The 27,009-nt window shown below is 45.6% G+C and overlaps 1 protein-coding gene across 3 annotated transcripts; it reads left to right on the top strand.

Moving 5' to 3' along the window:
* Positions 1-529: 529 nt before the first annotated feature.
* IFFO1 (intermediate filament family orphan 1) lies at positions 530-27,009 on the top strand. 3 transcript variants are annotated; one of them, XM_089488914.1, is made up of 9 exons: positions 530-1,431; positions 17,358-17,418; positions 17,505-17,600; positions 18,724-18,864; positions 19,813-19,997; positions 21,630-21,750; positions 23,118-23,213; positions 25,061-25,191; positions 25,418-25,879. In XM_089488914.1, exons 1-9 carry the CDS (start codon positions 614-616, stop codon positions 25,452-25,454), a joined length of 1,686 nt encoding a protein of 561 aa, XP_089345040.1. In that variant the 5' UTR covers positions 530-613; the 3' UTR covers positions 25,455-25,879. The 3 variants fall into 3 exon arrangements, with proteins under 3 accessions (XP_089345040.1, XP_089345039.1, XP_089345038.1); XM_089488913.1 differs by lacking the exon at positions 25,418-25,879 and adding an exon at positions 25,888-27,009 and having other exon boundaries at positions 532-1,431; positions 19,837-19,997; XM_089488912.1 differs by lacking the exon at positions 25,418-25,879 and adding an exon at positions 25,888-27,009 and having other exon boundaries at positions 532-1,431.

The following is a 27,009-nucleotide window of genomic DNA, read 5'->3' as shown; positions in this document are numbered from 1 at the left end:
TGGACCGGAGGCAGGGCCCTGCTTCTTAGGCCAGGCCAGGCCTGGTGGAACTAGACCCACATCTCCCCCTTCGAGGCTGGATCATGGCACCAAATGGACCGGAGGCAGGGCCCTGCTTCTTAGGCCAGGCCAGGCCTGGTGGAACTAGACCCGCATCTCCCCCTTCGAGGCTGGATCATGGCACCAAATGGAGTGGAGGCAGGGCCCTGCTTCAAATGAGTCCAGGCCTTGTGGAGCTGGGCCTGCATCCCTCCCTTGGAGGGAGGGCCCCAGATCGATTGAAGAAGGGCTCTGCTTCTCCCGGACAGGGGTGGAGGACGCGTCCGGGAAATGGAGGAGGCGTCCTCCCTTGGCCCCAGAGGCGGACGTGCAAAGCGCAGCAGCCCTTGGAAGAGAAAGAGGAGGAGGAGGAGGAGCATCTTCAGCAGCAGCATCCTTGGTCCTCCTCCTCCTCTGGCTGTGCAGCATCCCTCCTCCTTCCTTCCTTCCTTCCCAGGGAGGCTCCTCCTCCTGCGGCGGCGGCGTTGTCCTGCTGGTGTCCGGAGCCTGGCCAGGGCTGCCATTGGCCTTCCCTGCTTGCCTTCCTCCTTCCCTCCTTGGGCCAGAGTCAGCCATGAACCCTCTGCTCCTGGGCCCCAGCCTCTTCCTCCTCCAGCAGCAAGAGCAGCAGCAAGAGCAGCAGCAGCAGCAGCAGCAGCCGAGGGGCTTCCCCTTCTTCTTCCCCGCCTCCTCGCCTCTTTCTCCGGGCAGCGAGGACCCCCTGGCCCCCTTCTCCTCCTCTTCTTCTTCTCCTGCTGCTGCTGCTCCTCCGGCGGCCATGGCCCTCCGCAACGACCTGGGCTCCAACATCAGCGTCCTGAAGACCCTCAACCTGCGCTTCCGATGCTTCCTGGCCAAGGTCCACGAACTGGAGCGCAGGAACCGGCAGCTGGAGAAGCAGCTCCAGGAGGCGGCCCTGGCCCAAGGCGGCAGCAGCGGCGGCGGCAGCGGCGGCAGGGCTCCCCGGACCAGGAGCCAGGCCGTCCAGACCGGCTTCGTGGCCCCCATCCGGCCCCTGGGGCTGGCCCTGGCCCACCCGGCCTCCTCTCCCCCGAGGCTCCTGGGCTCCCCCGGCTCCCACCCGCCCGGGGCCCCCGGGTCCTCCGCAGCCCTGGCTCCGCAGACACTGCAGCACCCGTCCTCCTCCTCCTCCTCCTTCTCCTCCTCCTCCAGGTTCCTGCCAGGCTCCGTCTGGTCCTTCTCCTCCTCTTCCTCGCAAGGGGGGCCCCGGAGGTTGGAAGGGGGCCCCCCCTTGGTCCAAGGCCCCGGGGTCTCTTGGCTCCACCACCCGGACGGCGTCGGGGTCCAGATTGACACCATCACCCCCGAGATCCGGGCCCTCTACAACGTCCTGGCCAAGGTCAAGAGGGAGAGGGACGACTACAAGAGGAGGTGAGCAGAACCACAACCGCAACACACACACACACAACACACACAGACACAACACACACAACCGCAACACACACAACCGCAACACACACAACCGCAACACACACAACCGCAACACACACAGACACAACACACACAGACACAACACACACAACCGCAACACACACAGACACAACACACACAGACACAACACACACAGACACAACACACACAACCACAACACACACAGACACAACACACACAGACACAACACACACAACCGCAACACACACAGACACAACACACACAGACACAACACACACAGACACAACACACACAACCACAACACACACAGACACAACACACACAACCGCAACACACACAGACACAACACACACAGACACAACACACACAACCACAACACACACAGACACAACACACACAGACACAACACACACAGACACAACACACACAACCACAACACACACAGACACAACACACACAACCGCAACACACACAGACACAACACACACAACCGCAACACACACAACCGCAACACACACAACCGCAACACACACAACCGCAACACACACAACCGCAACACACACAGACACAACACACACAGACACAACACACACAGACACAACACACACAACCGCAACACACACAACCGCAACACACACAGACACAACACACACAACCGCAACACACACAACCACAACACACACAACCGCAACACACACAACCGCAACACACACAACCGCAACACACACAACCGCAACACACACAACCGCAACACACACAACCGCAACACACACAGGACAAACCCCCCCCCCCCCCCAGGGCCTCCACTCAGCCATGCCCTCCACTAACAGGATCTGGACCACCTTCTGCCCAAGAGGAACCCCCAAAGGTCCTCCATTCAGGGTGACCAGATGTTGTCCCTTTCCAGAACCTGTCCTCCATTTCCATCTTCTCTCCAGAAAGAACTCCAAAAGGTCCTCCATTCAGGGCAACCAGCCATGTCTTCCTTTTCCAAGACATGTCCCACATTTCCACCTTCTCTCCAGGAGGAATTTGCCCTCCTCTTCCAGGATCTGGCCCACCTTCCCACCTTCTGCCCATGAGGAACCCCCAAAGGTCCTCCACTCAGAGTGACTAGGCATCCTCCTTTTCCGGGACATGTCCCCCACTTCCACCTTCTCTTGGAGTTCCTCCACTCAGATATGTCTTCCTTGCCCAAGATCTGTTCTACCTTCTCTCCAAGAGGGACTCCAAAAGGCCCTCCATTCAGGGTGACTAGGCGTCCTCCTTTTCCTGGACATGTCCTCCACTTCCACCTTCTCTCCAGGAGGAACCCCAAAAGGTCCTCCATTCAGGGCAACCAGCCATGTCTTCCTTTTCCAAGACCTGTCCCACATTCCTACCTTCTCTCCAGGAGGAACCCCAAAAGGTCCTCCATTCAGGGCAACCAGCCATGTCTTCCTTTTCCAAGACCTGTCCCACATTCCTACCTTCTCTCCAGGAGGAACCCCAAAAGGTCCTCCGTTCAGGGTGACCAGCCATGTCTTCCTTTTCCAAGACCTGTCCCACATTTCCACCTTCTCTCCAGGAGGAACTTGTCCTCCTCTTCCAGGATCTGTCTCACTTTTCCACCTTCTGCCCAAGAGGAACTCCAAAAGGGCCTCCATTCAGGGTGACCAGATGTTGTCCCTTTCCAGAACCTGTCCTCCATTTCCACCTTCTCTCCAGGAGGAACTCCATCATAAGGTCCTCCACTCAGACATGTCTTCCTTTCCCAAGACCTCTCCCACATTTCCATCTTCTGCCCACTCAGGGGGACGAGGGACATCCCACTTTTCCAGGACCTATCCTCAACCTCCATTTGTAGTTTGTTGTGGCCCCAGAGCTGAGCTCTGAGAGGACCACCCCAAGAGGAGAGCAGCACTCTGGTGACACAACAGACTACACTTCCCAGAATTCCACAGCATGGAGCCATGGCAGGTCAAGTGGGATCAAAGCAGGATTATGTCTGCAGTGCGGATGCAGGGTCTCTCCCGTTGTGACCTGGGAAGTTTGGCACTCTTTTCTGTGGAGGGAGCACTGTGATCCAAAAACCCTTTCTGCTCTTGAATTGGGAAGTTTCCAAAGGTCCTGCTGTCAACAACCTTGACCTGACAAAGCAGTGTTGCCACCCCAGCCTAAGAGTGAGAGAGATGTATATAAACAAGTCTGCATCCAGTGGTGTCATCAGGGGGGTGCGGACAATGCCGGGTGGCACCCCAGAAAGGGTGGTACAACCAGTGGGGCAGCACACCTGGGGAGAATGGCATGGCTACTGGGCAAGCACAAAGGGGCACTTTCCTACTTGCCCAGCAGCCACACCAAACCCTAAGTGGGTCTACCAGAAGCCATATTGCCACCTCTTTTATTTTGGGACTCCTATGGAAACATGCACGGTGCCCACATTGCTATCCGTTTAGCATCTTCTCCTGAGTCTCTGATGTGAGACCAGAAAAAAGTGAGCACTCACCTCAAGGACAGTATCCCAAATAACAGAGCAGTGGAACGATGCTGACAAAACTCCTTGTGTGTTTACAAAATCACATTACCAACTTCGATATACATTTCACATTTTAAAAAAATGAATAGCATGTAATAATGCAATATAACCAGTTGCTGTTCGAAATTCTTGGAAAGGTCCTCCACATATGCTCTTGACATGGGATGTGTGGAAGGAGTTCTATGTAGTCCAGAGATCACACAGAGACGGCAAATATGGAATCATTCAACCGCAGTTGGTTATATTGTATAATCAGATGGTACGAAAATAACTTTGGGTTATTGAGATGTAAAATGTGTGTCTGACTCCTACAAGGAGTTGTGTTAGATTTATTCCGTTACTCTGTTATTTGGGATCTCTGAAGAGAGAGCCATCTTGGATGGCTTCTGTGCCACATCTCTGCCGCCAGCGAAGGCTGACTCAGCCGACTTGGAGGGGGAGGCAGTGCGGAAACCCAAGCCCTTTAAAGACCTGCGTTTGCAAAGAAATATTATTTGTAGCTGTAATGTCTTATTTTTGTAGCGCTGTCGGTGCACATTGCGCTCTACAGACAAAAATGGTTTTGGTCTGTCTAAGCAAAAGTCGGGTCCTCAGCTTGAGAAACTTGCAGCCTACATTTAGACGGTTGCAGGGAGTGACAAGGGAACAAATGTACAGTGAAGATGCTTTTGGGAGCCAGCATGGAGTAGTGGTTTGAGCATCGGACTATGACTCTGGAAAAGAGGGTTCAAACCCCTGTTTTGCCATGAAACTCGCTGGGTGACCTTGGCCAAGTCACACTGTCTCAGCCTCAGAGGCTGGTAGTGGCAAAAACCCTCTGAATAAATCTTGCCAAGAAAAGCCCCGTGAAAAATTTGCTTTAGGGTTGCCCATAGGATGGAAAGAATTTGAAGGCACACAACAACAACAACAACAACAACAACAACAACAACAACAACATAGCTTTTGTGTATTGTTTCTTCCTGAAAATCTCAAGCTCAGGGGCTCCTTTTCACTTTTTAAGAGAGGTATGGAGTTGTATAAAAAGTGTCCTTCAACCATAAGGAATTAAGGCAAAGTTTTGAGGAGAGGTTCTCACTTCCAAAACTGCCTGGTTGCTAAAATGTTCTGAGAAGCTTTTGTCAGCCCACCTTCAGAAATGAGGAAGGCTGTAACCAGACCAAAAGGCCTTCTCTGTTACTGCACTTCAGTTATGAAGGAGGCAGGCTTGTCTGATTTCTTTCCTGCCACTTTCCTATCTTAAAGGTGCCTCTTTTTCACCTTTGAGATGTCTATCTGCCTTATAATGTGGTTGTTTTTTTTCTTTTTTATAGTGGTGACCCTACTGGGTTTTTCTAGGCAAGATTTCTTGAAAAGGGGTTTGCTGTTGTCCTCTTCTGAAGCTGAGAAAGTGTGGCTTGGCTAAGGTCACCCCTGCACCTAGTGACACCAGCTTCAGGGATGGCACTATCTGCAGCATATGGGCTATGATTTGAACCCTGGTCTCCAGAGTTCTAGCCCAACACTCAAACCACTACACCACACTAGCTCCACCTGCCTATTTCATATCAGCTGTTAAGCATCAGAAAAACTTATTATGGGGCTCAACAGACGGGTAGCTTTGTGCCGCCTGTCCTTGTCCCACATCACAGCCACCAAACAGCATGACAAGTGACAATGTACTGCCAAAAAGAAGCTGCCTAGAGCTGCTTCTTTTTTTGCAGCGCAGTAAAGAGGAAAGGGTGCCGCCATGACACCACTTCCTGCAAGCGACGTCTGCTTGCTGCATGGCGTGTGCGTATCATGGCACCCCTCCCATGTGGATAGGAGGCCATGATGGCATCACGGTCACTCCGCACTCCCGAACCCTAGTTTTGGTCCCAGGGCACCACAAAGCGCCCATTTGTACCAGGCCAAACTGATTTTGAAAGTCTATTAGACTAATAGGCTTTCTCCCAGTCCCACCACCATCCCAGGATCACTTGGTGAGGACACAAGAGACAGGGCCTTCTTGGTGGCTGCTCCCACCCTCTGGAACTCCCTTTTACAAGAGGCTAGGCTGGCCCACTCCATGCTTTCCTTTTGCTTGCAAGCAAAGACATTTTTGTTTAAGCAGATTTTTAACATGTAATCGCCTGCAAGGAAGCTTCTTATTGGAGTGTGTCCATCCGTCCATCCATCCATCTATCTATCTTTTGTATACTTTTAAAATAGTTTTAGACTGTTTTAATATAATTATGTTAATTGTTTTAAATTTTTTATTGTTCAAAACAATTTATTTTATTTATATATATGCTGCCATTCTCCCAGGTCAGGATGCAAGGCAGCTTCCATAACACATTATACACACACACACACACACACACACACACACACACACTTTATTTCAATCAAAGACCAGCATAAAAGAAACAAAAAACATTAAAACAGTAAGGTGAAAAATAATGCATTTATAATAATAGATTAGTATTACATTAAAAAGCAATGCAGTAAAATCATGCATACTTAGGGTTGGTTACATAACTGGGCGCTTTGCTTTTAAATAGCAGGAGAATAAAATCTGCCCACTGAGATTAAACATTAAAAGGTTTACAAAAAGTTTTAAGACAGATTTTTTAAAATAAAATGTCGCATTTTTTAAAATGTCCCATTAAAATTGATTTTTTTTAACTGAGTCCCTCTCCATGAGAAAAGTAGTATAGAAATGAAAATAAATCAATAAACAGAATATTAAATGCTTACAGGAAATACAGATATGAAGGGTGGGAAAGCAGGAAGATCTGCAGTGTGTGCAAAACATGGGGTACTTTGAAATATTCTGAGAGTGCAACTGTCTTTAACACTGTTGGGCTTCATTGATGGGAGGCAGGTTCAAATGTGGACTTTATTACACTGAACTTCACCAAGTGGGCCAGTTGTCTCATTATTCATATTTTTGAGGCTTCTGGTTGGTAAGAACTGGCATGCACTCGAAATGGGAAAGGTTTTGAATATAGATATAGATCTAGATCCAAATCAATTGTAAGATAATCATATATATACTAGTGAAAATCTGTGATTGTGGAGAGAAATCCCTCATTCTGACAAATTTTACCAGTGAGATGGATAGGGAATGAGCATTTGCCAAGAAGTAGTATTTGGAGTAAATACCAATCAAACCTTAACACTAAGAGCTATTCAGCTGTAGAACAGAATATCTCCAAAAGTGGTGAATTCTTCTTCACTAGAGATTTGTAAGCAAAGGTCCAAAACACACTGCATAAATAATCCAGTCGGAGACTGCTTTAACTGCCCTGGCTCAGTACTAGGGAATCCTGGGAATTGTAGTTTATTGTGACTCCCTATCATTGGGCCAGGGCAGTTAAAGCAGTCTCAGACTGTGTGTTTTGGACCATAGATTCTGTTTGGTGTCATATTCCTGCCTTGTCAGGGGATTGGAATAGGTGGCCTTTTGGGGTCCCTTTTAACTCTTCAGTTCTGTGATTCCATGTGGCTATTGCTAACTCATCAGGTTTGAGCATGAAAAAAATTCTGGATGGTTGAATCACATGTTACCAAATGTGACAGCAAGAAATGGGAATTCCTTGTGTGTATGTGGATTTTACTCATGTTGCCATGGGGAAGATCTGTCTTTTGCACAAGTGTGAAGAAAATATGTACATCACACATATTTCTGTCGACGCTATTTCCTTGTAACATGCAAAGTCACCATTGATACTGGGTCACAGTCATGGCAGAGCAGGAAACAAAAAGTTGTATGTATTTTGAATGAAATACTTTTAAATGAAGCCGCTATTGCTGTTTTGTAGATAAATGCAGTAGAGAATTTGAGGTTAGACGTAGAATCATGAGGTTCATGTAGGATCATAAGGTTAGATGTAGGATCAGTCTTTAATTTCTGAGAGTGAGTTGTACAAAAAATATCTGGTGACGTCTCAGAAATGAGTGGGGATGTGTGTGTGACTAGGGTTCAAAACACACTACAGAAATAATCCAGTTTGAGACCACTTTAACTGCCCTGGCTCAATGCTAGGGAATCCTGGGAACTGTAGTTTTGTGAGACATTTAGCCTTCTCTGTCAGAGAGCTTTGGCACCGCAATACAATACACCAGAATTCCCAGGACTCCCTAGCACTGAACCAAAGCAGTTAAAGCGGTCTCAAACTGGATTATTTCTGCAGTGTGTTTTGAACCTAGATGGAGAGAAGATAGCAGGGCTTTGCAGGTATGTAGATCTTACTCATGTGCTGCAGACTTCCCTCTCCTTGTCCATGACTGGAGTTGAAAAAGATGCAGAAGAGGAAGGCCAAAGCGATGATGCAGTTGTACTGTCTTCCCTAAGCAGAAAAAACAAAGTGTTGGGAGAATTTCTTTGCTTGTGGAAAAAAGACAAGCACTAAAACAGATGCAATATGGAAAGTTGGTAACTGAATCTCAATTTTTTATTTTAAATGTAGCTGTAGGCAGAGTGATCAGGTTAAGTGAAGGGTTGTTTGAAATCACATCCCAGTCCCCATTACTATTAACCAGGATTCCATCTCAACATTAGGAGGAACTTCCTGACAGTAAGGGCTGTTCGACAGCGGAACAAACTCCCTCAGAGTGCAGTGGAGTCTCCTTCCTTGGAGGTCTTTAAGCAGAGGCTGGATGGCCATCTGTCGGGGATGCTTTGATTTGGATTTCCTACATGGCAGGGGGTTGGACTGGATGGCCCTTGCGGTCTCTTCCAACTCTACAATTCTAAGGTGCGTTACAGAGTGCCCAAGAAGGGCGCTCTGCTGCCGGCGCCGGTTGCTGCGTCCAGGAACCGCAGCAGCCAAACCGCGCGGTTCCCGGGCGCAGCAAGGAAGAAGCGCTGAAATGGCCCCGGAAGTGGCGCCATGAGGCACTAGTTGTGCACTCGCGGCGTCATTTCCGCCATGCGACGTCCGGACGCTACACGTCCACGACATCAAAATGGTGGCTACCATGTGGACGGGCGCCGCCATTTTGTACGGACTCAGTCCGTACTAGAGTTGAGGGGCGTCCGGAAGGGACACCCCTTCTCAACCCTAATACGCCCCTTCCTAACCCTAGCATGCCCCTTCGGCGTGTCTGTAACGCGCCTATGATTCCAGGAAAAACACAGATGGTATATTTTGGGTTGTCCTCTTTTCCCCATCCAATGGAGCTTCAAAACCATCAGTGGACTGGGATGATGGATTAATTTAGGTAAATTGTTATGGAGCCAGCATGGCATAGTTGTTTGAGTGTTTGGACTATGACACTGGGGGACCAGGGTTAGAATCCTAGCTCAACCTTGGGAAGGCAATGGCAACCCACCCCTTCTGAAGAAACATGCCAAGAAACCCTCTGAAAATTTCACCATAGGGTTGCCATTAGTCAGAAACAACTTGAAGGCACACAACAACAGCAAACAATAAATTGGTTTGCCCCCCCCCCCCCCCAGCACTAGTGCCCAATACCTGTTGGGCCACTTCTAATTTCTTTTTCAAAAATCTGGGCTTGAATCTCCTTTGTCATGGCTCTTTTGACCTAAGATGGATGGAGGGGGGTGTTAAGAGAAAGAACCATCAGCCTTGTGGATAATGCTTTCTTCCTCTCCATACAAGAATGTGGGCCCATAAAGCTGATGGGCAGCAGATTCAGCACAGGCAAAACAAAGTGCTTTTAAGATATGAAATCCACTGCCTTGAGATTTGGTTGTGACCACTGCATTTTAAAGTAGAGTAGACAGATTCGTAGAGTCAATCTGTCAATGCTATCCGCTTTTTCAGTGGCTAATAGTAGTTGGTAAACTACGTGCAAATAGTTGCTTTTTATTCCCTGAATGTTGCTTTCATTTCCAGAAATGTCTGGCTGGGTAGCCCTTAGGAGACCTTCTCCTACAAAATGCACAAGCAAACTACAAATGCAGGACTAAAAGTCCCAGGCCCTAATCCTGTCACTGTGGTTTTTTGCTATCACTGCTGCTGCTTGTAGCAAGGCTACACGAATGTGCAAATGTGTTGTAGGATCTTATGTTGTGAGTTTCTCTCTCATTGACTATTTTAATGCTTATCTAACTGTCCTTTCTCTTATAGTTATGATCATAACTTGTCTTTCAAAAAAACCAGTGAAGCTTCTTTCCCACTCCTCTGCCTTATCCTCATCCAAGATAAGTGAGATGCCAATGGATAGTCATTCTTGATATAGCTATGTCAGAAAAGTGCTTTGATGAGATAAAGCCAAGTTCAAACCACTGAGCCACCCTGGTTTCTTCCTGAAGCTCTGTAAAATACCAGAGTACCCTTTTTTCTGGTAACCATACTGGTTAGGTCCTTACACCTGCCTTTACAGCTCTTAGTTCTAGAAAGACAGTGCTTAGGTACAGTTGGATTTATGTATCCACAGATTCAACGATCCACTGCTTGAAAATACTTTAAAAATAAATTCCAAAAAGGAAACTAGGGGCCTGAACAGACAAGCCAAAATAAAGCTGCTTCGGGTCACTTTGGAGGTATGCTGTTTAAATGCTGCCAGCTTCCTAAGAGGCCAGAAGCCATGCCAAAGCCATGCTCCAGTCCCAAGGACTGTAGCTCAGCTTTGGTGCAGCTTCTGGCCTCTTAAGATGCATGCGTCATTTAAACAGCATACCTCCAAAGTGACCCGAAGCAGCTTTATTTTGGCCTGTCTGTTCAGGCCCTTAGATTTTCCCATTTTATTTAAGGGACATCATTTCACTATGCTATTGCGTTTAATGAGACACGAGAATCCATGGATTTTGTACCCACAGGAGGTCCTGGTACCAAGAGCTCACTGTATTTCTTCTTTAATGTGTGTAGATGCATCTGAGGGGAAAATAAATCTTTTAGAGGGCACAGTAGCGGGCAGAGAGGTTTCTGCTGCTTTTACCTGTCTTCGCCCAGCTGATTCTCTGCTCCAGATGCTTCTAGATCTCTGTCTGCTGTTGCAGACATTTCTCTTGCATGAATCTGGAGTGGAAAAATGGCAGATGAAGAAAGGATCAAGCATCATCACCACCTACTCCTAGCCCACCAAGTCTCCTTTAAACTCCTCTGTCTTTAGTATCTTATTAGTCATGGTATGTGGAAATTGGTCCAGCAGCCCAAGGCGTATTGGAACAAAAGGCAAGAAAGAAATCAAACTGGATCTTCTCTTCCACTAGTGAACATTCAGCAGATTCTACCAGGAAGGAGAAGACTGTAGAAAGTAGTATAGTATTTCTTTTTTCTTTTTCCATGCTCCCCAGCCACAAACCCCTGACTCTCCTTTTTTCCTGTGTCCTTCAGAGCAGCCTAATCCACTATTAAGGTAGTGGCTGAAGCTTTTCTTGATATGGAGAGAATGTCATGGGAAATATTCCACTTGTTTTGAGTCCCCTGTGCCTGGCTCTTATTAAAATACAGGAAAAGGGCCAGTTCTCAACTGTACTGAATCAAGTATGTGGGGAATTCAGATGCCTGTGCCTTGTGGGTGCACAAGAGAGGATGTTTGTGGTGTATACATTTGGATTTGTGCATTTGGTGGCAGCACTAAATAAATGCTAAGTCTCTAAATTGGCAAGTGGACACCCCACCATGATTCCAGGGAGCAAGTGGCTGCTGAAGTAGAAGGAGATCCTTATTACTGAACTATGGGCCCACACAGACAGGCCAAAATAAAACTGCTTCTGGTCACTTAGGAGGTATGCTGTTTAAATGACATGCGCAACTTAAGAGACCAGAAGCTGCGCCAAAGCTGCGCTCCTGTTCTTAGGACTGGGGTGTGGCTTTGGCGTGGCTTCCGGTCTCTTAGGACGCATGCAGCATTTAAACAGCATACCTCCAAAGTGACCCAAAGCAGCTTTATTTTGGCCTGTCTGTTTGGGCCCTATGTTTGTTTGTTTCTCCTTCCTTCCCTTTTCTCACACATACCCAACATAGATATCTTGAGGAAAAAACATCCTAATGGCAGGAATCAATAAATGTTCTAGAGAGGGCTTGAATTCTCAGAAATGAAGTGGTGTTGGAGTAGCAAATGCAGAGACGAGATGACTATGTAGTTATACTGAGTCCCACTAATGGCTGCAGAAAAACGCAGTTTTGGAGACTGGGAAGGCTTTTGCAAGGACTATCTGATCCGCCTTCAGTAAATTATACCAGATGTAGTTTCCATAAATTATGCCCAATGTAGTTAAAACACACATTTGTTATATGTTTTAAAAACATGTTCCCTCTTTAGTCTTTAATTCCTTTTTAATTCATTAAATCTGACAAAAGTGAAGAGACATCAGTTCTTTGGCTTTCCTTTTCAATGGAAGGTGTATGTGCACTGCCAACTTGTATTAGATTTATACCAGTCTTACTATCATGGCTTCTTCTAAAATAAAAATTAGGAATTATTTGTTGAAAGCACAGTTAATCCATTAGAGTATTTTCATATCCCTCTGACCTATATAGAACTACAATTCTCAGGTGTATGGCTGGGGGAATTAGCGGGGCAGCTTACAGCTGGGGTGTAGAAATAAGTCAGAAGCCTCCTGGTTAGTCCCAACTATGTCAGTCAACATGTAGGTAAATATCCTCGAAGCAGTGGTCCTAACTGCAGTTGGATTAATAAGGCTGAGAATTTTCCCCTTGATTCCTCCTAGTGGATCTGGGTGTGCAGGGCACATTAAGAATCAAGGAGATCTATTCCTTTCATGCTCTGATGTGAGCTTCCCTGAGGCTTGTGCTGGAGACAAAAAAGTAGGCCATAACATGATATGGCAAGAACATTCTTCTCTTTAGCCTGGGGTGGGAATCATGCAGCCCTCCAAATACTATTGGGTTGCAATACCCGGCGTGGGGAGTAGTGAAAGATGATGGGACTTTCAATTCAGCAACATTAGAGGGCCACATGATTCCCATCCTTGTTTTATCACATCCATGTAAGTGAGGCACATCACAGGTGTCTTGGTAGGGAAAGCGTGGGCATGCTTGCTGTAGATATAGGTTGTATAGTGGACCTTAAACCAGTGTATATATACTTTGTGAGTACTGTATTACTCTGGATCCCAAATTAGCCCTCTGAAATCTGGTGCTCTCACGGTTAACACTAAAAGCAGGTTGAGTCGGGGGCTAGGAAAGAGCTCCCAAAGGAACTAGGCTTGGCAACCTAGGCTGGATTGAGCTGCTTTCTGAAGACCTCCGAGAGTACCTTGTCCATCATTTCTCTTGATGTTGTGAGTCTAATATCTTTAGGGCAGGGACGGGTGGGAATCATACAGCCTTGCAGATGTTGTGGCACTGCAATTCCCAGCATCTCTAGCCAATCATGAGGAATGCTGGGAGTTGCAGTCCAACAGTATCTGGAAGACTGCAGGACTCCCATTCCTACTTTAAGGAATGAAGGTTTATTGCCCTGCGGGAAGAATGGCAGGAAGGTTTGCTGCTGGCCTGGTGGTGTTTCGGTGACGTGGCCTCTTTGGAACTGCGTTGTTGCACCTCTTCCTTTGTTTCCCTTTGTTGTCTTCCATCTTCAGAGCCACTTGCTGGATGGTGGGGTGGGGAGGGAAGAGCTATGGGGTCACTCAAGGAAACTGTGCTAGATGCTGTCTGCTTGCCTGAGCTGTGTGGAGTGAGGAGGAGGGACTCTGGCAGCTGGGAGCCTATTATTAGGAAATGGTGCATTGCAGATGAGAAGGGAAAGATGTTGGCCAGGTTTTGGGGAGGGGGAGCAGAGAAGGCCGCCGGGTGTGAAAAGGATGGGAAGGAGGTCTTGGATTTTTCATAGTTCCCAATAGTCACATCAGTCTTGCTCTTTCTGCAGCACTTAATATATTTTTACCAGTTAGCAAGGAAGGAAGGAAGGAAAGTGATGGTGTAGCTCAAAACACCATACAGGGTTAGAGCTGAAAGGCTAATGGCATGGAGATAATACGGAAGAAAAAGGTTGATTTCAACCGGGTTTCTCAGTTTGTGCATAAGAAAACCATCTCCCAAGCTTAAGCATTGTGACCAAGAAACACAAGCCAAGACCAAAAGTGGCTGGGTGGGTAGGTGAGGGTTTCTGCTTGCTCTGTGTTGAATGCCATAGCAGATTATCGCACTCAGGACAATGTTGCAGATTTGCTTTTGAGTAGATATACATGTGATTGCAGCTGGAAAAATTGTTTTGACACTTCACAGAGGTAATGAATAGTCATGCTTGAGTGGTGAGCATGAAATAATGGTGTGGGATTTCTTAAAAGATTGCTTAGATATTTGTGTGTGTGTGTGGTTTCAAATGGTTGTTCAAGCGATGTCAGCCTTCTCCTTCTCCACCTATAGCAGACATGTCAGAACTACTGACGTGGATGGAACAGGACAAGATGACGTTATGGACAAAATGCAACAGCCCTTCACAGTGTGGAAGACTCTGCATGCTGGAACTGGGATTCTGCATGCGGCTTGGAGCAGAGGAGCAATGATTTATTAGAGAGAGGAACCACCCATCTGAAGGCACCTTGGAAGGCTTCCCAGTAACACTGGAGTGTGGATTCATTCAGGCCCCAGTCACCCAGGTTTGATGGTCTGTCAGAATGAAACAAAGGTACAAAACACACTGCAGAAATAATCCAGTTTGAGACATTTTAAACTGCCCTGGCTCAGTGCTAGGGAATTCTGAGAATGGTAATTTTGTGAGACATGGAGCCTTCCTCTCTGTCAAAGAGCTCTGGTGTCGCAATAAACTACAATTCCCAGGATTCCCTAGCACTGAGCCAGGGCAGTTACAGCAGTCTCAAACTAGATTATTTCTGTAATGTGTTTTGGACCAAAGTCACAGGTACAATATGATCTTTGGCTAAATGCAAAGATGGTTCAAATTGGACGACTATCCATACTTCGGAATGGATAAGTGAAATTATATTTGATAGATCTTACTTCTTCTTGCATGACAGTCAGTTAACTAGATGGCCGTTATGACCCCTTCCAACTCCAAGATTCTTGGATGCATGGTGTGAGACAGTGTGGTGTAGTAGTTTGAATGCTGGACTACAAGGCTGGAAACCAGGGTTTGAATCTCTGTTCAGCCATAGAAACCCAGTGGCAACACTTCAACCAGTCACTCACTCTCAGCCTCAAAGGAGGCCAAAAGCAATACCCCTCTGAACAAATCTCACAAAGAAAATGTTCTGATAGGTTCACCTTATTGTCACCATAAGTCAGAAATAACTTGAAGGCACACAACAACATGGTATATGGTCTCAAAAACAGATTTTTAAAGGGGTGGGAATGCTGGGACACTGAAGGGAGGTAACTGTATTTTGCAGAAGTGACGCATTTAATGCAAAAGTTTAGTCTGCCCCTCCCTCCTCATGCCCACTGCCTGAGTCATTCCTTTTTTCTCATATTCTGCTCCATTTTATGTGTTTTCCCCAAACAGTGAGTAATCACCAATTTGTTCTTGCCCTGTAAGGTCTGGTAAGGAGACGGACTCTTCTGGCATACAGAATGTTTGGCTTGGGGCTTGCCAGAGGAAAAATTCCACTTATTTTAGGCAAGGCAGGGTGGCAACAGAGCTGTTGCATCTGGAAGGAAGAGGGCTTTCTTAAGTGCCCTTTGTTTTGTGCAAAAGAAAATGAAACAAAACAAAAAATTAAGGCTGTAAAAAGGAGGCAGAAAAGGGAGACTGTGCCTTATCCCACTTCAGCTACAGCTGTGTACAGAGTTCTTCTCTTCTCTGTTTCCCAACTTGGGACTTTGTCTGTTCAGTTTAGTGGAGAGGAAGGATGAATCCATTAGCATTGCAAGGCAGATGGTGATTGGCAGATGAGATATGCATTTTGTAAAATTGGGGGCTGATCCAATGGGGCTGTTCTTGTGTTCTCTTTGCACTAGTTTCCTGTTGTCAAGGCATTCCTTTGTACATTGGGCCCTTGCTTTTCACTGGGGTTTGGTTCGGGGACCCTCCAGGGATACCAACATCCATGGATGCCCAAGTCCATACCAACATTGATAGCCTTTAGGGCTGAAGGGTGGGGTATAAGTACTCTAATAAATAAATAAACAAATAAATATATTATTATTATTATTATTATCATCATTATTTTTACAGTGTGCCTTTGTATCCACTGGGGTTTGGTTCCAGGAACCCTCATGGATACTAACATCCATGGATGCTCAAGTCCTATTAAAGACAATGGTGTATTATTATTATTATTATTATTATTACTATTATGAATACCAGAATCCATGGATGTTCAAGTCCTATTAAAGACAATGGTGTCTTATTGTTTGTTGTTGTTGTTGTTGTGAGCCCTTGCTATCTGCTGTGGTTTGGTTCCAGGACTCCCCCGGGGATACCAAAATCCATGGGTGCTCGAGTCCCATGAAATACAGTGCCATAGCAAAATTGCATCCCTTATATAAAATGACAAAATCAAGGCTAAGGTTTCCAAGTGTGCATATGCATAATATTTTACACACACACAGATAAATATAAAAGATTTGTATATAATATTGTATATAATATAATATAATATAATAAAGAGGGCCAGGGTAGTGTAGAGTTTTGGGCATTGGACTATGATTCTGCCAAGAAAACCCCATGGTAGGTTAGGGTCACCCTAAACAGGAAACAACTTGAAGGCACACAAGAACAACAACATTTTCAAACCGTGGATGGTTGAATCTGTGGATTAGGAATCTGGGGATACAGAGGGCTGACTGTACTGCAGTTGATTGATTATAATGTTATTAACTTTTTAAAATTGTTTAATTGTTTTTTAAACTTTGTATCTACATTTTAATACCTTATATTGTTATTAACTTGTACTGTTTTAAATTCATTTAGGTGCCTTGAATCCCTATACTGGGAAGAAGGCAGGATATAAATAAAATAAATTGATGGCAGTGCAGGGTGGTGGAGTCACTTTGAACAGTGGCAAAGACTATTGATTTAATGGTCTGTGGAGAGATGGATCTAGCAGTCTGGCAGTAGGAAAATGCCACTCCATAGGCCAAAGACAGCTGGTTCATGCATAGTTGTGTAGGACGGAAGAGAGAATGCTACCTATGGCTGCTCCAAAATTGATGAAGATAGACATTCCCATTGGCCTGATCCAGCATAGCAGGGAGGAGAGGCTGGAGTCATCTATCAGTGTGGTTTATTCTGGGCCAGGGAGTGTTGCAGTTGCTAAACATAGGTTGTGGTTACTCTCTTCCCTCTACGCCTGGTAGGATGTGAATAACAGGCATCACATTCAGAGCAAGAGGAGTTATATCTGTATGGCAGAGCCTCCCACCTGTCATTGCAACACATTCCAGAGGGTGTTCCACTGTCCTTGCCAGTTTCTTTTGGATGTGACCAAAGTTTCTTGTACCAGGGCCAGATTTCACCCAATGGGAAGGATCCTTCAGGTTTCAAAATGACTGCCATGTCTTTCGTCCATTTGTCTTGCCAGGTGGGAAGAGGAGTACACCATGCGTGTTCAGCTCCAGGACCGAGTGACTGAGCTAAATGAGGTGAGGGCCTTTCCATTTATTCTGTCACATACAGATTTGTCCTTTCTCTCTCCACATTATTACTTGTATGTTTGCCTCCCAAATAGGAGGCTCAAGAGGCAGAAGCATGTCAGGAGGAGCTGGCTATGAAGGTGGAACAACTGAAGGCAGAACTGGTTGTTTTCAAGGGGCTGATGAGCAATGTGAGTATATATCCTTCCCACCATCTGCATTCATACATCTGCAACCTTATGTCAGGGCCAGAGAGAGATGGCAGTTGTGTAATTGCAGACTGACATAGGGCATGGAGGATGCTCTAGTGCAGGAGCGAGCAATTGTGGAAGGCTGGAACGGACACCTTAGCTCCATGGGAGACAACAATGGGCACCACAATTCGAAAAGGATGTTGACAAGCTGGAGTGGCAAAGCCAAAATGGTGAAGGGTCTGGAACCCATAAAGCCCAATGAGGAGAGGCTTAGGGAGCTGTGTATTTTAGCCTGGAGAAGAGAAGGTTAAGGGGTTATATAATAGCCCTGTATAAGTATTTGAAGCAGTGTCACACTGAGGATGGAGCAAGCTTGTTTTCTGTTGCTCCAGAGATTAGGACCCAGAACACTGGATTCAAACTAAAGGGAAAGAGATTCCACCTAAACATTACAAAGAACTTCCTGACTAAGAGTTGTTCAACAGTGGAACAAACTCCCTCAGAGAGTGTGGAGTCTCCTTCTTTGGAGGTCTTTAAACAGAGTCTGGATGGCCATTTGTTGAGAGGGCTTCCTGCATGGCACAATGGAGTTGAACTGGATGGTCATTGTGATCTCTTCCAGCTCTATGATTTTATGAGACCTTGGGGCACACATTTTCCACAGCACCCCCCCCCCAAAAAAAACCCAACAACAGCACACACACATTGTATGCAGTCTTGGAGCTCTGGGAGGACATGCTTGTTAGAACCACTGGACCATTTTAGGCCTATACAAAGGCATTTTTCAAAACAAGTAGTCAGAAGTCATTTCTGGTTTGTAAAAAAGAGGTCCAAAATGTTCAAGGGAACCTCCAAAACCTGGCAAAAATGGCTCCATCTTGATGCAGAAAAATGATGCCTGGGTGCCACATAAACAACCCTAGGGGTCACATGTAGCCTACAGGCCACAGTTTGCCCACCCCAGCTTTAGTTCCTAGCTGTAAAATATGATGTCAAGAATACATTTCACACTGAGATTTAATGTGAGATTTTATTCATGGTGGGCATAATTTGTACTGGAAACTTTATTTAGGCCCTTATCTAATTCCCATCCTTTCTTCATTACTTGGTGCTGGATCAGAACCTTACAGAATTGGATACCAAGATTCAAGAAAAAGCCATGAAAGTGGACATGGACATCTGCCGGCGCATAGACATTACAGCTAAACTTTGTGATGTGGCCCAGCAGCGCAACTGTGAGGACATGATCAAAATGTTTCAGGTGAGAGTCCCCAGATGTGCTTCCCATTGGGCAGAAGGGAGATACTGAAAAACCAACATGCATCCCTTGCAAGGGAAAATGTCCTGTTGCTTCCACCTTATTTCATGTGTCCACCTCAGTTTCTCATGGGAATCACAAAACACAAAAGTCTTTGTGTCTGAGGACAGCCTGCACAAGATCTCCATGAGGCTGTAGGGAGGCCCTGACACTATCTCTGCAGCTAGAGCTGGTCGGCCCACTCAAGGAAGCCACTGCTGGAGAGGGAGACATAGTTCACTGTGGGTGTCTCTCTCTAACACCATCTCTCCCTTCTCCTCCCCACCCCCTTTTTTCTCTCTCTCTCTTTGTCTTATTCACTTGCTCACTATCTTGCACTTGCTGTCTTCTTTCTCTTGCTTTCCCTACAGAAGCAGTTGGTTAGTTGTTGTTTTTTCTTTGAGCTGGAAAAGATATGCAAGTTAGAAGCTTTTCTGTAAAATGGAACTTAACTGTAAATCCTGGCATTTTTTCTCCCTCTACTACTTAATACGTCTGTCTTTCTGTCTCCCTGCCTCCATCTTTGGTGTATGATTTGAGTTCCCTTGTTGTGAACCTTCATCAGATTGCATCTTCAGCTGCTTAGTTTTTACTTTAAAAATAGAGGTTTCTAAAACTGCATTTTAGCCAACATACCATCTTTAACCTGGTCATAATAAGCCCGTCTTTCTTGTCCCTTCCCCACTTTCTGTCTTTCTCCCCACCCCATCCCATCTTTCTTTCTTTCTTTCCTTCTTTCTTTCTTTCTTTCTTTCTTTCTTTCTTTCTTTCTTTCTTTCTCTCTTTCTCTCTTTCTCTCTTTTTCTCCCTTTCCCTCTCTCCATATCATTCCACGTCATCCCATTTTCCCTCACACCTCTTCTCACCTGCCCCCTCCCCACTTCTGACTTCCAACCCAACCTTGTTCTGTAGTCTCTGCACTTATCTCCCATTAAGGTCCCAAGTACAGTGGGGCGGAAGCGGGAGAGAAAGCTGGTCAGTGATGAAGACACCTCCATGTCTGAGAGCGAGGCCTCCAAAAAACCTGAAGAGGAGGAGGAAGATGAGACCACAGCCATGAGCATAAATGAGGAGATGCAAAGGATGCTCAACCAGCTGTGAGTGTAGCCAGCATCATGTGCAATGGGGAGGAATGAGACAAGCTACTGATGAAGGATTTGCTAATCCAGCTAATCCTCTATAGAGAAGTTTTAACTGGTTCTCACTGGCCCTTCTAAATTTTAAGATGTGATGGGTTATAATTTCGCAACAGCAAGCATGGTGTAGTGGTTTGAGTGTTGGACTAGGACTTTGGAAGACCAGGGTTCAAATCCCTATTTAGCCATGGAAACCCACTGGGTGACCCTGCACAGGTCACACTCTCTCAGGGTGACCACAAAGGAGGACAAGGCACCACAAAATGTAGGATATTCAGGAAAATGTAGACAAAAGCTAAAAACCTAAATATAAATATAAATTCATGCTTCTTAATCATTCTCAAAATGAGTTACATTTTGAAATTCTTCCTGGACAGAAGGTGGAAATGTAGGACATGTCCTAGGAAAGGAGGACCTCTGGTCACCCTGCGGACTCTCAGCCTTAAAGAACAGCAATGACAAACCCTCTCTGAACAGATCTTGCCAAGAGGACTCCAGGATAGATTTGCCTTAGGGTCACCATAACTTGGAAATGACCTAAAGGGACACACAACAATAGCAATTTTGTTCATTGTAGTGGTTTGTTGAGGGTTTGGGTAAATAAGTGAAGGAATGATTCTGAGAGTATTTTGTATAGACATATACCTTATTTCATGTGGATTCTGGAAACATTATAGTACCTTCAGACCTCCTATCCCTACTGACTAAATAAGACTATCCAAGCTTCATGAATATATACGGTATATTGTTATGTGAAGTCAATCAGTTGTCTGCATGGTAGCTGTGGTGGCAACAATAATATTTCCAGCTATTTCAGCCCCTGGACTAGGGTTGGGCCAGCAAGAAGACCAATGTTGGCCATCTCAGAACAAGAGGTGTCTGAAAGCCTCTCCTTTAACCTGATCTTCCCTAGTAGCCAGTGGAGCTTGTGCTCCTGTTCCTCACATGCTCCTCTCCTTTCCTACCTCTCCTCTGGATAGGAATGTACAGTCGGCCCTTCTTATACACTGATTTTTTATACACGGATTCAAGCATACACGGTTTGAAAATGTTAAAAAAAAGTATAAATTTCAACTATCAAACCTTGATTTTCCATTTTTTATTAGGGACACCATTTTGCTATGTCATTATATTTAATGGGACTTGAGCATACACGGATTTTGTTATACACGGGAGATCTTGGAACCAAACCCCAGCGTATAACAAGGATCCACTGTAATATGTAATCTGTATATATAGTTGGCCCTTCATATTTGCAGCTTTGAGTTTTGCAGATTTAATTATTTGCAGTTTTGATTAATATGTTCTCTCTAGGAATCCCTAGGTCCTCCAGCAGAACTCTGCCAGAAGTTGACCATGGAATTGTGCTGGAGAACCTAGACGTCCTTATAGACAACACTGCTCTAGGCAGATGTTGACCATAGAGTTGCACTGGTGGATCAGGAGATTCCTAGAGAGGTGTTCTTTCAGGTAAAAACAATAGTGGGTTTTTTATTTGTGGTTCTTCCACATCCACAGGGGTCCTTCACAGCGAATGTGGAAGGACCACTGTAAAATGTAATGGGGTTATCTGACACCTCCTTCTGTCCTCAGGAGGGAGTATGACTTTGAGGATGACTGCGACAGCCTCACCTGGGAGGAAACTGAAGAAACGCTGTTGTTGTGGGAGGATTTCTCTGGCTATGCTATTGCTGCTGCAGAAGCCCAGGGAGAGGTAACAGACAGCCTCTTTGTCTTCCAAGCCCATCTTGTCAAATCCACCCTTAAGCCCTGTATATGATTGCAGAGCTCTTTCTTCCCCAGTTGCTTAGGGAGCTCTTGGGCTCACTTCTGTGTTCCTCGCGTATATATTATTAGTCACACTCCTGTACACAGAAGCTTTGTGTCCCCAAAAACAAAACAAAATAGTGGGAAAATACTAGACTAAGAAAAAGTTGGACATAGATAGAGTATAGATTTCTTGGAGCCCGGAAATAATGATGCTACAAATAATGTTACTTGCAATGCAATGTTCTCCTTTATTTTTCAATGGGTTAGGTTTGGTTTGATCATGAGGGGATAATATTACTTTTAAAATGTAACCTGGACAATCTGTCACACACACATCCTTTGCTGTAGCCTAAACTACTACTTGGAAAGAATTTCAGGGGATTTGGGGCCATTTTAACCTATTTAAAAAAGTAAATGTTTCACAAACCAGTGAAGCACAGCCGTCCTGATATTGGGGCTGCCCAGTCATCTTAGATCATTCCTCAGAAGTAAAGGAAGTTTGGGGAAGAACATTTATATGTGTAAATAAAAGGATTTTATTCATATGTATGTATGTATGTTTTAAAAACCACCTAAAGGGGGAGAGAGTGCTACAAGGGATGCCAGTGAATGTGGACTAGAAGTAGGAGTGATATATTTTGTATAGCAACAGCAGCATTTTGCAACAGCTAAAGCTTGTAAGTTGTCCTCAAGGACATCCCCACACAAAGCAGATTGATGGAATCAATGTGTTTATCATCTAACAAAGAAATAAAATCATGATTGGAAACTATCCTACAAATGAGAACTCAGTGATTAAAGAATAAAGTAGTTCCTTCAGTACTCTTCAGGTTTCAAGAAACACTTGAAGAAAGAAAACAGGGAAGGCAAAAAGAAAACAATTTAAAACCCTGCAAATAACTCAACTTGCCAACTCTGAGAGGTAAATCACTATTGCTATTCACATATTTAGGGCAGCTAAATAGGAGAGTGAGAGTTCCCTAAATCCATTTACTGATATGACATTGGATGCAGAATTCAAGCCAGGAATACTGTGATTTGTACTGTCTAGTTAATCAGAATTAATTGTTAACTTAGCTAAGACTACATGCTGGATGCATGTGCTATAAATGATGTTTTTGGCCTGAGTTGTTCTGCTGTCCCCTCTGCTTTTGCCTCTGTCCTGCTGTGGTGATGCAGGGTCCTGTAACCTTTTTTCTAACAAGTGACACCTGCTCTCTCTCTCTCTCTCTCTCTCTCTCTCTCTCTCTCTCTCTCTCTCTCTCTCTTTTTTCTTCCCCTATTTTGGGGCACCTCCACTTATCCTTACAGCAGCCAGATGACAGTTTGGAGAAAGTGATCAAGGACACTGAGTCGCTCTTCAAGAGCAGAGAGAAGGAATATCAGGAAACCATTGACCAAATTGAGGTGAGAGAAGAATAACAGAAGGGAATAAAGAGGGACATGAGATAGAGAATGAGATGCAAGCAAAGATGGGATCTTTAACTGACTAGTTAATATTCATGGTGCAGGAAATGTACATATGAGTGGGACCAAAGTTGCTTGAGGAATGGGTGTAGGCATTTTAATTGACTACAGCTGATATTCTGTTTGTGAATTATGATAAATCCAATTTATGCCATTGCTAGTCACTTTCTCAGTTGCTGCAGAGGTCAGAATTCTCTACCAAACTCACAAAATGACCAGACCAGCTCCCAGATCCACTTTTTTGTTGCCAGAGACCCTTCTCTGTAGCTGTTTAGTGACCTGCAGATAGTGAAGGTCCATCGGAGAAGCAGGCACAGAGTAGTGACATCCTCCACTGAGACCTCTGGGCATGTTCTGGAAATCTTGATGGAGGATGTCCTTATTCTGTGCCTGGCTATAGAAGCATAGCCAGTCACTTCTCCCATGCCCTCTTCTCTCCAGTTGTCACCAACTGGCTGTGGTGGCTGTCATGCAGCTAAAGGATGGGATGGGGTGAGAGGGGAGGCACAGCGTAACTCCTTATGCAGAGCCTTTGTACTACATTTTCACAATGCAGGACCCTGTCCTACAATTCCAAAATTCACCAGACACCAAAGTCAGTTGATTCTGAGAGCTATAGTTTTCCAAGCTCTAGGCCACAATGCATTTTTGTAACCAAAGCAACTTTTGGACTTGGCGGGATCCTTATAATGTAAAGATAGTAGTCAGCCAAATATGCTGTACAGTATTAGCAAATTTACCAATTGTAAATAAAAGAAAAGATAATGAAAGAAACAGTGACATTTTCCACAAAAAAGAGAGTTGCTGGTGGCTATTACCAAAAAGGAGAGTCTCTGGTGAAGTGCATGTCCTGCTTAAACTAGAAACACACCATGACTCTGGATGTTTTGTATCATTCTTCATTGATTATACAGTACCTTACTGTTTGGGCTTTAAGATGCTAATTAACATTTCTTAGTCCATCATTATTCCATGGTAAGTGAAGAGTACAAAATTGGTTTTCCAGGAAAGATGTCTAGTCTTTCCCCCAAAGTACTGTGGCGCTTTACTTTTTCCTATAAGGATGAATGATAGCTGTTTGCTGATGTGAGAAAAGATGAAGGGCACACCTGGAGACACTGTTGGGTTGGTGATGAAGTGCCCTCCTCCTGCTTGGTCACTCCAGCCTTTCAGAATTGTGCCAGCTCCTTCATTTGCAAGGCCCAGTCTTAGGTCCTGGGTTTTTCCTTTTGTCACATAAGAGCAAGGGAGGTAATGATGTACTTCCCAGATCTTGTTGTACTGCAACTCCTGGCATTCTTCACTTTTGGCTATGTTGGCTAGACCTGTTTGGAGTTCATGGATACCTGGGGAGCTACCCACTTCCCACACCTGCACTAGAGTGTGATAGAGTGAGAACTAGCTTGTACATGTAGCAAGGGAGTGGAGAGGATTGCAGTGAAGGAAGGCATAGTGATTTACTCAAACTATGGACTATGACTCTGGAGATCAGGGTTTGATTCCAGTTCAACCATGAAACCTACTAGATGAACTTCCTCAGGGAAGGCAATAGGAAACCTCCTCTGGACAAACCTTGCCAAGAAAACCCCATAGTAGGTTTGCCTTAGGGTGTCACCATAGGTTGGAAATTACTTGAAGGCACACAATGGCAACAAGAACAAGGCCTCCTCTCGCTATGTATCAAACCATTTGCTCAGGGCAGAGGCAAGGAGGTGATGATGTTCTTGATGAGGTGGCTTAAATGTGGCCAGCAGGATAACTCTCTCTGTTGCTCCTCTTTGACCTAGCTGGAATTAGCAACGGCAAAGAATGACATGAACCGGCATCTTCATGAGTACATGGAGATGTGTAGTATGAAGCGTGGGCTGGATGTGCAGATGGAGACTTGTCGGCGGCTCATTACCCAATCTGGAGATAGGTGAGTGCTGGAGAAGCAGGGCCACTGACAGGTTCTAGTCGTTGTGGGGAGGCAGTGTGGGCTTCCAACCATTAAAGTTCTTCTTATAGCACTAGGAAAGTCAGTGGGGTCAGCCAAGAAGAGTGAAGAGCTGACCTTGGGCTTGTGGGTCCTCTTTTCATTTTTGGGGAAGAGAGGGTTCATCAAAGGCTGGATTCCAAGTGATTGGCTGTAACCCCCCTTACAGACTCGCAGGAGTTGTGTTTCGTGCCATGTGTCTCTAGAAGGTGTTGCAGTTTTGACAGATGGAATTGCTGTTGAAAAAGAGACTCTCCACTGGACAAAAGAAGCATCGCTGACCTGCAGGGCTTTTGCACTAGCTTATAGGACAAGGAATTCAGTGCAGTGCTGGGCTGGGGAGGATGTCCACACTGCCCCCCTCCTCATGCCCAGGCAACCCCAGGCTTGGCCAGATCCCAAGAAAGCATCCTTGCCCACCTCAATCTCTGCCCATACCCACCAACAGGCTCCCAGTGTAGCTGCCAAGTGACCCTGCCTGTGTCCCAGTAGTTTTGTTCTGCTTTATGGTACCAGAGTGCCTCCTCAAGCCCCATGGTTTTCTTGCCCTGTAAGACTTGTATCTGCCTTCCCCCATTGGACCTCCCCCCCACCAAGCCCTAGTGCCCATGTGACCCCCACGCCCTTCTTTTCTTTCAGAAAATCTCCTGCTTTTACTCCGGTACCGAACAATGAATTGGCCCCAAACGCGGAGACTGAGGAGTCCGATCACGACCTCCCAAGTGATGCCTCCATAAGATAATGGGGGAGGCTCTGCCCAATCTACATCTCCCGCTTCCTGGTCCAGGAGTGTGAACATGGTTGTGGGGAGCCCATGTCTATGAGGGGCACAAGGGGGCAAGAAGCCACCCCTGGCACTCTGCCATGTCAAATCCCTCCACCTGTGGGGGGCAGGCTAGATAGAGGCCCAGGGAAACCTGGTCTCCAGGACTTCTCTTTCACTCTTTCCTTACAATTGCCTTTTGCCTTGCCTCCCCGTGTTTCACCTGCTCCGTCCCCCATACTCTGTGGGGTTTAGCAGGGAGGCTCCTGCCTTATTGTAGCTGCCCCTCCCCAGGGTTTGCCTTATGATGTCCCACCCTTGCTGCTTCCTAGTATATGTGACTCCCTCTTTCTCATGCTGCACACAAACAGAACGGGATCTGTTTACCTCTGCAAAACTTGAACCTTCTCTGGGTGCCAAGTGGGCTTGAAGGCTGGACTCCGTGATTTCTGCCTGCTCATTAGAAGACCTCTGAATCCTCTCCCTGCCCAGGCCACATTGTACGCCACAACCGTGAGAGCCTCTCCTTGTGGGGATGAAGAACAAGCTGCCATCTCCTTCACCCCAGCTGTGTCCTTGCAGTTTGCTTATTCGTGCACCCGTGGCACAGAAAAGTCCTATGTGATGTGCTATGTCTGGAAATGAGAACATTAAAGAGAAAAGTTCCTTTTCTATAGCTACTCTGTGTGTGTGTGTGTGTGTGTGTGTGTGTGTGTGAGATTGAGAGAGAGAGAGAGAGAGAGAGATGGGTGTCTTGTGGGTCCTGCTGACAGAGAAGCTCTTTGTGCATGAGTTCTAATCCTGACACTCTGTGGAACACTGGGTTGATCATGCGTTCAGATTTATTTATTTATTTATTTATTTATTTATTTATTTATTTATTTATTGTGGAAATTTCAAACATGAAATTAAAACAAAAATTAACATAAAAGCATAAAAAACAAACAACATACACTGACTCGATGGTAAACAAAAACATCCTTAAAATATACTATAAC

Source organism: Sceloporus occidentalis, unplaced genomic scaffold, assembly GCF_023333645.1.
Source record: "Sceloporus occidentalis isolate IW3139 unplaced genomic scaffold, rSceOcc1.0.p SCAF_1, whole genome shotgun sequence".
Lineage (NCBI taxonomy): Eukaryota > Metazoa > Chordata > Lepidosauria > Squamata > Phrynosomatidae > Sceloporus > Sceloporus occidentalis.
Note: the sequence above shows the minus strand (reverse complement) of the source record. Positions and strands in the feature narration are given on the sequence as shown.